We start from the raw sequence: 12,504 nt of genomic DNA, 5'->3' as shown, positions 1-12,504 counted from the left end.
AGGACAATGTGCGAAGACGGTATAACACAGGAGAACAAAACAAGCGCGACCTTGAGTGGAAAGTAGGGAGGTGACGTTCGGTTTGAGGAACAGTATGTCGGTTCCAGAAGGTGGATAAGATGCAGTTTCTCGGACTGAAATTCATTTGCTCTTTTGTCAGGTGTTGTTTGGTTTGGACGGAACAGCTGGTCGTGTCGGCTGCTTCTTGTCGCCGACTGAAATTCAAAATAGTTTCAGATTCGACAGCTGGTTTGAATGCAGCGTGTTTTAACACTTTTATCTTGTCTTTTCACTGAGAACAACGACGCTTGTCAAGGTTAATTTTTTGCTCCGAGCTTGATGCCTTGAATTTCTGTGGAGGCTGAAAATCAGGTCTGTAAATTGGCAAAAAAAAATTCAACTGATTGGAGTGTTTCTTTCAGTGTGTATCTCTTGTTGATTTCTATATTTGGAGTGTTGTTTGTGTCCACCTGATGAATCTAGTATCCAGTGTTCCCTCTCTTTTCAATTCTGTTTTTTGGTCTCCACCAAATAAATTAAATTGAATCAGATTAAATCATATTGTAAAAGTATAAACAATAAATAAAAGAAACAATTGACTAAACACAAAAAACATCTGAAAATGTTCAGTTCAATTATAAATAAAATAAAATGGAATAAAAAAATTAAAAATGAAATTAAATTGTTTTGTAAAATTAGGTAAACATTAAATGAAAAAGATAAAAATGAAATTAAAATAAATTTAGTTTAAAAAAAAAAAAGTTTTTGTCTTCATTTATGTACCATACACAATTTATTCATGTGATTATGTATTTGATAATATAATTAACGCTTTGAGCTTCCATATTGGATTTCCTCTAACTTTTCTCAGACTTAAGAACTCTTTTTTCTGCTAAAATGATTTGTGAATTACTCTTAAACTAAAAAACTGACACACCCATTATATCATCTCTGTTTATGAACTCAGCCCCTCATTTTTTGTTTCTCTTTTAGTGCGTAAACACATGAGCTAATTGAAGCGACCCCTGCCGAACCTGCATATCCAAACACAGATGGCCTCACAGTGTCATGTTGAATCAACAGCAAGACAGCCCACAGTGACTCAGGGTCAAATATCCTCCCACCCTGTGATAAACCAGATTCAAGCAATATAATAATATTACTACACTGCTTTGTGACCAGTTATTAGCAAATTAGCAAAGAAAGAAAAACATATGGATCATTCACAGTGATCAAAATAATAAAAGTACCTGGAGAAACCTTTTCTTAAGCGTACCCATCCCACAGCTTAATGCAATTGTCAGTAAATAAAAAAGTGAATTTAATGCTTCAAGTTGCTCTGGTAACGGTCAAGAGCTACAAGTTAGACATGCACCCGTCATATCGGCTAGAGGGGCAGCAGGTCTCCGGAAAGTACCGCAGCCACATCCACTCCACACTGGAGTCCCAGTCTGGCTGTTAGAGGTCGTCTTTATAGCAGCTGTATCTCAGGTGGTGGAGGGGTCGGCCATTACTTGTAGGGTTTTGTCAGCGTGTCCTTGAGCAGGACACTGAACCCCTAGTTTTCTCCTTGCTGTATGTGTGTCACCCGTGGCCAAAAGTGCAGTGAAATTCAGTAAGTTCACATCGATCCCCACCATATTTGTTCCCATCGTATTCCTCCTCTTGAGTTCACTGACCTTTCTCCTCCCCAGTCTTTGCTCCAGGTCACATTGCCAACACCTCCTCATTACATTTCCTTCCCATGTTACATAAGAGGCACGCTGCTGGAGGTGTTACAGCCCAACCTTGATCTGTGGCCGAGCATCGTTCCTCCACATCGTGCCGCACACGCTCTCGCTCGTGTTCAAGCCCAAATGTGGAGAATCGGAAATGTCCGTGTTGTTTAACTGCTTCCTTGACAGCGTGACAGATTGTGTTTGCATCCGAGGAAGGAAGAGAGAGAAAGTAAATAGCAGCCATAGCCTGAAGAGCTGAACGGGAAAAGAAAAAAAGACAATCACAGTGTTTTGCTGACAGCAAGACAGCTAAATTATTGTTTCAATGGTAAATTTAGGAGCAGAGATGACTAAATATCTCCATAACACCTTTCTGGAGACTTGCTGGGAGTGACAGAAGGTATGATAGGAGGGAAGAGAGACACAAGGACAGAAGTGGAGGGAGAGGGAGACAGTGAGAGATAGCTTTGCTGCTCTGGATATGAGGCAGAGATCCACTGCCTGCTGTGTCCTTCCCTTCCACAGGGAGATAATACTAATGACTAGTCCTGTGGCCTGTGGCTTCTCATTATGGGCTCTGGTTGGGGTGGCCTCTAACACACACACACACACACACACACACACAGATATATGTATGTGTTTATGAGGACCATATTTCACTGCCTCAAAGTGGGGGCACACATTTGATGTGAACACGATTCATGACTGATCAGACCAAATCTGCCTCAGTTCTAGCAGCTGGGGTCGACGATCAGCAAATAAAGCTATACAGTGTGTGGTGTTTAAAGCTGCTATTATCAGTATTGTTGTATAACATATATGCTATGATCACATGATTATTTGTATATGAAAGGCGCGACTCGAAGTCATGAGTACACAAAGGATTCTGTAGTTCCCCTCGTCTTTACTGAGCTTTTTAGCATCTTTAAGCTCATCGTTTTGGTTTTCCAGCCCTCGCCAGTCCCATCAACCTCGTTTTAAGCAGACAGCTGTGTTCAGAGAAAACGCTTTCACCGTCTTCTACAACTAACAGATGAGCATTTAGCAGCCAAAGAGCCAGATATTTTGTTTTGTGCCCTCTTCTCCGAATGGCGATTTTGCACCACTAATTGTTTATCTTGAGGCAGAACAGCAGTGGATGATGCATTACTTTTGCACTTTATTTATCAGGTTTTCTGGAAAGTTAGTTTCAACTTGCTCTTGGTCAAGTGCTCGAAAAAATCATTAATTGTAGGTTTAACGACTCTAAAACTTTGTCTTGTGATCTCCCAGAGCTCATGAAATTTATTACACAAAAAAAAGTTGAAAATACAATCCCACCAGGTGGTAGGAAATCTACAAGGGATAAAGTCATTATCTTTTATGACAGAGAAACGTCTCATCTGTTAAAATAATCCAAAATGTAAAAAAAAAAAAAGTGTCTGTGTTTTTATCACTGGAGGCAGGTGTTCAGGAGTTGTGGCCATGGCTGGAGAAAAGGAAAAAGGTGCTGTTAGTTTCTGAGAATTGTGCTATGCTTTCGAGATCAGTCAGGTCAGATTGAAAAGTCATGACATGATTAACTGTAACGTTGAAGAATCACAGGTAGCTGTTAGCTCAGGTGTGACAGCGGCTGCATTACATCACCTTGGAGAGTGAGAGGTGAGTTTTTTAGCACCACCGTATTGAATTTTTCATCCCAACAGGGGTCAGCCGTCCCATTAGCTGCTTTGTTGAGATTGATGACGAAGGTGGGAAATTACCGTCTGACGTTTTGTGTGGCGTAAATCTAATGTGGCCTGTGTGTGATGAGAGCTGCAGGTCTGGGCCTGAGTTTACTGCTGGGCCTCCTGCTGGTGTAGTAGGTGTAATTCAAACATGTCTGTAATGGAAATTGCTTCCTTGACAGCTCCCCCAACTCATTTCCTCTTCTCTCCTCTAACATCCAAGTCAGGCTTCAATATCTGCTCACCATCATTTAATAGCACGAGGGACACTTACATCAGATCTCTTATTAGAGCACTTCAGGAAACAGCAGACTGTTGATAAATTGAATGAAACAAAGGAAGAGGCAGTGAAATTCATGATGAGCCTCTCATGCCCTCAGGATGCCAAAAGAAAATCACGTCCAGACACTTTAAAAAAAAATAATATTAAAAAAATGAAGATGTGTGATTGCAGCTCCTTGAGTTCAGCAGCTGCTGAACAAGAGCTGGGTATCATCTAGATAATAAATCATCTCAGCCCCATCAGAAAACCAGAGCAAAACAATCAAACACATCAGCGCTCAAATCTGTTTCCTGACCGCACACGGCACGTTCCTCCAGCGCAAACACCCACAGAGGATGAATGCAAATAAATAATGTCGTAAAGATCACATCCTGCTGTCTGAGATAGATTAGATCCGGAGTATTGGGAGTATAAAGTATGATATAACCACAGTTTTAGAGCATGTGCAACACAAACATTCATTATTTGACGCCAACGCTCGCAGCACGTTAACATGGGAATATTTCCCATCTCTACCAACCAGCATCATGTGACGTGAACACAGCATGGTGAGGTCATAAAATCAATCGTCAAAGTGCTGATCATAAAGTTTTGGACTCACAGTATGATGATGATGCAGAATGTCTTGTAGCAGAATTTAATTTCCAATTCAGCCAACTTCCTTTTATTTCATCCTGATTTATATATTTATACATTATAAATATTTTAGATTGTTGTCAATTATTCACAGAGATTTTAAGATTTCACACAAATGAATGAGCTTTTTTTTTTATAATTCTACATGTTCTGGCAGATTAACACACCACTGAATAAACTGCAAGGAAGAATCTGCAATATGCCAGGTGTAGGATTGGTTATTCCTCCTCCGATCAATCATGTGATCATCAGTTGTGAGTTTTCCACGTGGCTGTAAAGAGGAGGAGGCCCAGATTATGGCTGAAGGGTGGACATTTTTTTCTTTTTTTTTTTATCACTTGAATCATCTTGTGACCTCCTCAGATCTTTGTGGTTTTGTTTTGTTCTGCTGAGACTGTAATTTGCTGCTTTTTATATTTATTCTTTAAAGAGGACACAACACAAAACGAAGCGAAAGATAAGAAAATGTCAAAGTGGAAGGCTGATAGTTACAGCAGAGAAACACCACAGATATAAACATGTTCTGCAGCAGAGAAGAACTTCAAAATAATCAAGAAAACAGATAAATAGTGTGTGTCACACTATAGAGTCTCTGCAGGCTTTGGTGGAGAGCTGTGTAAAAGCAGCTCTGTCAGTACTCCACACTGCTCCCCCTGCTTATAAATGATTTTCTTGCATCATCATCATCCTCATTATGGATGCCACACTGATTCTTTTCATATAATTGCCTTTAGGTGGAGATGGTTTCACTGCTTATATCCAATTTGACATTCCTATATGGGTGTATTTATAGGGGCACCATTGAACTGTATGCAAGTGAATTATTCATGGAGTCGTTTATATTGTGTGTTCATAATGTATGGGTAACGTAATGTAGAGCTTGTTTACATCACGTTAGTTAACCCAAAGGAAGAAGAAAAAAACCAGGTATTTATATAAGAGAGGGAGAGAGCCAGTGTGTGTGTGTGTGTGTGTGTGTGTGTGTGTGTGTGTGTGTGTGTGTGTGTGTGTGTGTGTGTGTATAAACAACAGGCTGCATCTCTAGCAGTGACCCATATGAATAAACCAAACTGAATGATGCATTATTTATCATGATATAATGTACAACAAGTAAATCATGTGGAGACAGGAAAAATACACAACATGGCCAAAAGTATTTGGATGCACGAGAAAACATCTATATGTATTAGTGAGGTCGACCACAGATGCCAGGTGATTGGGCATTGTCATATTTCATTTTATGTGCCTCTAAGAGATTTCTCATTATTGGAACTAAACACCAACATAAACCATGAAATACAGAGAGGGGAGTCCACATACTTTTGGCCATTACTTTTATGTAAAGCTGCCTCACAAAATATTATATAGCAAGATCAGTTTTTGGTGCATGACACACTTTGTGATGTCAACGTTTTCCATTTTTCTGTTGAATTTGATTGAAAAATGAAAATGAACTAACGAGGAATTTAAGAAGTGACAATAGAGCTTAAAAATATTCTGTCTCTTCTGCAATCAAAATTCTTACTTGCGTTCCTCCTTGCGTTACTGCACACTGACATATCTTAACAAATGTTGTGACTTATTATGGAATTTATTCATGCAGAATTTAAAGCTACATGTACGAGAAACTTGCTAATGGAAATAACTTTTGGTTTTTAAGTCACTAGCAGGTAACCATCCCAAAATCCAGAATAGTTTCAATCTAAATCAATCAATCTAAATAATCTAAACAGTTAAAACTATTGATCTTAGAGCTGCTTGAAAGTTTTGAGACTTGAGCATTGAGAACTGTTCAAAAATTAACAGTCTGTTGCAGCTTTTCACACTTCCCTTGAGCAATAAAAAACATCCCCTCAATTTGTGAAGCAGCACTCACTTTAGAAAATGTTCCGACTGAATTTGAGTCTTTTTTTAATTTTTTTAATTTGATGCACTCTCCACACGAACCTCACCATCAGCCTCTGACGACGACATGAATCCATGTTTCCCTTTTTTTCTGCATCTTTATTAAAGCACATTCAGGCTGAGGGCTGCCTCTCCTCGTGCAGTGGTGAGTGATTGCCTTCCCCTGCAATCAGCCACAAATTCTCTCCAAATGAGTGCCAGGAGTTCATCAGGGGGGATGAGGGAGCGCAGGCACAGCTGGTTCAGTTTGACGAGGATGGATAGAAAAACTGAAACAAGGGAGGCTATTTATTTTTTACAACTAATTTTCTGCTCTTGCATATCTAGCTTTGCTTCTTGTGCAACATATATACTTAAGTAAAAGAGCAAGAAAACGACACGACTAAGGCGACTTTTGCAGCATAATCTACTCTAAACAATCCCTACATAGAATGAAGAAGACTAAATGTCATCATGGTGTCATTCGATTTCATGATTTCCTAGAGAATGTCTGAGGCAGCGGCTCTTTGTAGTTTCTGCAGGAGACGTTGCTTTTTGTTTGAAACCGCCACAATATCTGCTGCAAGATTTCTCATCTCACACGTAAGGTGAATTGATGCGACAGCAGCAGGTCTGGAAGGTGCAGCGACGACTGAGGTGTGATAAGAGAGATCCAGGACAAGTGTGAGTGTAAGTGTGTGTGGCTATGTACAAGCTAGAATGGCTATTTGTCTGAATTACAAATGTTCCCCGTGGATAGGCGGCCGGGTTCAGAGTGACGACTCTGGGTGACACCCAGAGAAATAACATTCATTATCATAATCTGCCCTCTCCTCCTGATTGGTGTCATTTTACTCTTCTTCTGTGTTTCATTTGAAGTGCTGACCCATAAGAAGATATATTTGTGGTTTTAAGAACCAAAAACCATCTCAATGTAGTTTTACATCTCCTCTCTCAGGCTTCTCTCTGGAGCCAATCAGAAGTAGAGGAGGCTCTGAGGCTCTCCTCTGATTGGCTGATGGTTTTCTGAGTGATCGAATAAAAATAAAGCGGATTTCAGGTAAAACACTCAGAGAAACCAGGTGAGCGGGGCTCTGGGCATAGCTAAGAATGGTGACTGCTTTGTTGTCACATCACAAAGTTCCAGAAGTCCTGACAGCTGGTTTTAAGGCTTAGTTTCTGAATACAGGCTGTGTGCAATTCTCTGTGGACTGAGGCTTTGATACTCTCACAGTATTAATACAGAACCTAGAGCTGCTTTATAATCAAACAGCACATGGACATCTACTTTTATACTTTATGGACTTTTCATATTCACATTGAGACAATCAATCCCTTATTGTTAATGTTTTGTAGACACGTTTCTCGTTCCTGTTGCACATGTTAATCGTTGCTGTACGACATTTTCAGTCAATTAGACACATTGAATAAATGTTGCTAAAGTATCGGCCAATTGTCAATCATGTGTTGCTGTATTTGGCCTTTCACCGCTGGTAATGACCGGTTCCGTCGAGGCGAAGGCCGCTCACGCAGGTGTTCCTGTTTACTCCACCTAATTAGACCACACCGGCCCACATAAATCACAGCACGAGAAGTCGACACGTTTCCTCTCAGGAGGCCGCCATCAGACCGCCGCCTTCTGTCTGTCTATTGTGGAGCAGTTTACCCTCCGACGGAGAGCAGGATGATGCTGCAGCAACACTAATATTCAGAACAGCGTGGATTCTCCCTTGTTCCACTTCATTACTTTGAGGGTCAGCGCTGTCAGAACAGTTTGCACTCGGTCACTGGCACAAATTTACATGTCAAAACCCACAGGAAGTTGAACTCTAAATGAAAGCGCTGTGCAATCGCGCTTTTCACCTCTGCAGGCTGATCTGCACATTGCAGCAATTCCAATGAAACTAATTGATTTCATTCTTGACATTTTGAGGCCATGAATGCTTCCTTGATCACATCCTTACATCTTCACACGGACTTTCCAATTCCCACAATGTATTCAACAGTATCCTCAATTATTTCCCAAGATTTGTATTTGTATGATACAGATTTGATCCTATGGGGGATAAAGAAATTGTCAATTTTTTTTGGCCAAATTTAGCCATTTAATATGAATTTTACCTTGAAAAATAAACTAAAAGTCGGACACGTCGAAGCTTTACAGAAACATAACATCTTACCACTTGGATGTTAAAGTATTTGAAGGTAACCACAGTAACTTTCAAAGTGTATAACATGAACACAGCAGTTAAAATATCTTTCTACAATATCATCTGATGCATTTCTAACAGACATTTTGCACATCTTTACCTCTCACAGCAGGAAAAGCACAGGTGACATTTAGGTGTTAACTCTCCATACTCGTCATGAGAAGCCGGCAGGTCCGTACTCTTCATTCCTATATACAGTAACTTGACCTTTGCCGTTATTGTGTGAGATCACATTTTAACACCTTGTGGTTCACTTCAGTGGCTCTTCACGCGCAGCACAGTGACTATCACAGGAGCAGCTGGCTCTTTTTACCCTCTGCTAATCATCTTTTTGTGTCTTCCTCTCTCAGATTCAGAGGTGGTTTACAGGAACCGAGACGGCCACGTCATCAAGTTCAACTTCGCCTTGAATGAGACGGAAGTCATCCTGAGCAACAACACTTTTGTAAGTTTGTGAAGGTTTCCACACAGGCTTGAACAGCCACTTCACTACATAAAACATGATAATATACATAAGACATATAATATAAATAAGTAAAACATAAAGTGAAACCTTCTCTTGTAGCACAAGGCTCATATGCATCGATATGATCTGACGCTGCTGTAAAAACTGATCAATACTGACAACTTCCTCTTTGATTATTGGTCTTTTAGCTCAAAAACATGACTCCATAACTGTGTGCGCACATTAAAAAACAAATTCAGGAAATCCATAAAAGACAAAAGAGTTACAGGGGTAGCAGACTGTATGAAGGACGGGGCCTCCCGACTGTGCTGCCGGCCAGTCCTCCACAGTAATCCATAACAAAGAGACAGAGCCGCCCTCCTCGTCTCGCTGCTGTGGCTCCATCCCCAGAGTCTGCACGAATCAAATAATCATGTCAGAGCCACCGGTGGCAGCTCGTCACTGTGTTACCTGCAGAATCAGAAAATGATAATATCCAGCTCAGAAGGGGGGGGGCAGGGGGTCCGTGCGCTCAGCTGCCTTCACTGTGGGTGGAGGTTTGAGGTGGCCACATTAGCCCACCCCTGCTAAACCCGCCTGGAGGAGAGCGCTCTGGTGCTTGTGAAATATCATCTTACTGTCCAACTCTGGCTCTGTCAAATGAATGTTTACCCACGTTATTGCTTCCAGGAATATGAAATTATATCATCTGATTATCCTTTAAATGCCTTTTCAGCGAAATCCACCCAGCAATGCCAAATGTGATCAAAAGCGGGCCAGATTTAGCTGTTTTCTAATTGTATTATTATAATCCTGTTGTAACCTGCTGCTACATAACACACACATAACATAAACCCTTTACTCTCTCTCTCTCTCTCTCTCTCTCACCTTCTCTGTAAAGCACCTTTTCTGGCTCTTTTCCTGCCTTTCTTCTCGTCATTTTGCAGGATCTTTTTTGCAGAGCTGTTTCGTGGCTCGTGGTTTTAGTGGTTGCATAAGGGGATTCGGTGAGGATTTGGACTCTCTGAGCAAAATCAAAAGAGGCAGAGGTGGCCTCGGAGTTAGGAAGCCCCTCTTCTGAAAATTGCAAAAAAAAAAAAAAAAGAGCCGCTGCAGCGTCTAAACTGAACTCTCTCACTGCCTAGAGACAATTTCAGGCACTAAAAGACAGCAGAATCGCAAAATTGACCATGGTTTGAAAAAGAGGACATGATTTTTAAGGTTTAAGGTTAAGTGACTACGGACATTTTTGAAATATCTATGAAATATCTGACTGCTACCGCGTCCTCTCCCAGACACATCAACACCTCTGTGGCTCCCTGGTGGTTTTATGGCCTTTAGTTGCTAGATTAGTTTTTGCCTGCTGCATTTTTTTTTTTTGTTTTTGTCATGGGATGAAAGTAAGAAATAACGGAATGACAGAAAAAAAAAAAAAATGCAATCACAACCTGTCAGATATAAATCATTTCCCTCTAAGGTTTACTCTTTTGGTTTCCTCCTGTTTTTCTTCTCTTCTGCTCAAGAAGTATTTTTTGCTTCATTGTTGTTTCGTTTCCATTCTCCATTTTTGGCTTTTAGCTTCAAATAAAACCTTGAATCTTTAATCTTTATGTCTGAAAATAGCCTAATAATGATTACATCTAATTAGCTGTTGAATATTTACCATTGTGTGTTGATTCATTTGCTTCTTCTTCTAGAGTTTCAAGTCAGTTTCTGAGCCCCAAAGTGTTGCATTTGTTTTCTTATGTGTAACTGTGAGCGCTGCAGTTCATTGTGGTGTGGAAAGTCCTGTGTTGATTGTAAAACTCTGCAGTGCTTTAGCTCTTTTCTTTTTCTTTTTGTGTTAGGTGGCTTTCAAGGTGGCAAAGTACTCTCTCTCTGCAGATCTGAAGTATGCGCTCTTCGCTTACGATGTCAAACAGGTACGTTTCGAATTAAAATGCCTCTTCAGCTCGACACAATAAATCACAATCACGTGAAATTTATTTGATTTGCCTCCTCACGACCTCACGAGCTGCGACTGGAGCTGCAGATCACCCTCAACATCACCAGCTCTTCTTCTCTCCTCTCTCTTGTTTACTTCCTGGCAGGCTGTCATTTACATTGCAATACCCAAAGGTGCTGTCACTCACTCATCTGAATGCACACACACACACACACACACACACACCTGTTCTTCAGGTTTACGATTTGTGCTTGATTTTATTTTTTGCTCCTTTGTTCTCTGAAGGGAACTTTGCTACTTTGTGAGTCTTCAGATTAAACTCTTGACACTCAGTTTCTCTCTGAAAACAAATTGCATCACCTGCTCTGAACAGAGGTGAATTCATCTGTTGTGTTTCTGTTTTGTTAACCTTTATTATGTGTGGTTTGTTTGGGCTTCTTGTGCATTTTCACTCTGTGTATCCTTGTGTTTCTCAGTATACAGTGCATTTTTCTGCGCATAAACATTCAGTCAAGGCTTTCTTCTCTCCTCACAGTCAAGGTTTTTCCATTGATTTTTAGATTTGTTTCCAAACAGATGGATCCTGGCTCGGGTTTGGAAACACTGCAGCAGCTGAGAAACCAGAGGAGGACATCTATGTGTCCTGTTGTGTATCCCTGTAACGATTGCCAGGTCAAAACCACCTCTTAGTGGGATTTGTGCACCTTTAAAAACACCCCTCTGTATATATATAGAAACATTTGTTCTTAGCATTTTCTGAACATTTCACTCCACTTCTGCAGAGAGAGGGTGCACTTTAAGGCTTAATTGATTGCACTCCAGTTTTAATCGTTGCTAGGGCAACGTGAAATCCCCCCGAGGTAGCATCACATGCTGTGAGTTTTAGCGGCTCTCAATTGAATTTCTTTCAGTTAGTGCGCCGCCGTGTGTGAAGGGATATCAGCTGTGCAGGATGCACATAGCACAGTTCACCTGGGCAGTGGGGGAAACAAGCTGAAGCAATAGATCAAGTTTCTGGAAATTTAGGCCAAAAACCAGATTTTTAAGTTCAAGTGAAGAAATCTGAAAGTTTCTACAAATACATAACAAAATGAAGCACAGCAAATCTGAAGGGACGGTGCAGCCATAAAAAATAGTCCTTGGTTTGAATATTTTGTTCAATGTATAGATCATATAACTTTCATGGAGGGCTGGAACAGGCTGATAAAGAATATATATAGTTAAGCCCCCCAAATTATTCATACCCCTTCAATTTTTTCACATTTTGTTGTGTTGCAGTCTTGTGTGTGTAAAATGAAATAAAATAAAAAAATCTCTAATCAAGGTGTATAAAACATCTCAGAGATGATCGAGGGAAATGGGAGGAACCTGAGCTAAATTTAAAGTATCATAGTAAAGTGTCTGAATACTTATGTCAATGTGATATTTCAGTTTTTCCTATTTGATAAATTTGCAAAAAATTCTAAAATTCAGTTTTTACTTTGTCATTATGGGATGTTGAATGTGGATTTATGAGCAAAAAAGATTTTGTTTTATTTTGGCACACGGATGCAACATAATAAAATGTGAAAAAACTGAAGGGGAATGCATAATAATCTGGGATTTATATGTATGACACTGTCAGAGTGGATTAAGATGACTTTTCTAACTTTGAAACTTTTTTGGTGGGAATAAAAT

At 40.2% G+C, this 12,504-nt stretch overlaps 1 protein-coding gene across 3 annotated transcripts in view; it reads left to right on the top strand.

Moving 5' to 3' along the window:
* The window catches only part of LOC111232487 (inactive dipeptidyl peptidase 10-like), a 55,636-nt gene that overhangs the window by 22,769 nt on the left and 20,363 nt on the right, over positions 1-12,504 (top strand). For all 3 annotated transcript variants that reach the window (XM_022760053.1, XM_022760045.1, XM_022760060.1), the window contains 2 exons: positions 8,788-8,882; positions 10,730-10,804. In XM_022760053.1, coding sequence (XP_022615774.1) covers positions 8,788-8,882; positions 10,730-10,804 — 170 coding nt within the window. The remainder of the gene's footprint in view (positions 1-8,787; positions 8,883-10,729; positions 10,805-12,504) is intronic.

This window comes from Seriola dumerili, unplaced genomic scaffold (genome assembly GCF_002260705.1).
Source record: "Seriola dumerili isolate Sdu_G_001 unplaced genomic scaffold, Sdu_1.0 BDQW01000018.1, whole genome shotgun sequence".
Taxonomy (NCBI): Eukaryota; Metazoa; Chordata; class Actinopteri; order Carangiformes; family Carangidae; genus Seriola; species Seriola dumerili.
The sequence above is the reverse complement of the archived record's forward strand: the minus strand, read 5'-3'. Positions and strand labels throughout refer to the sequence as shown.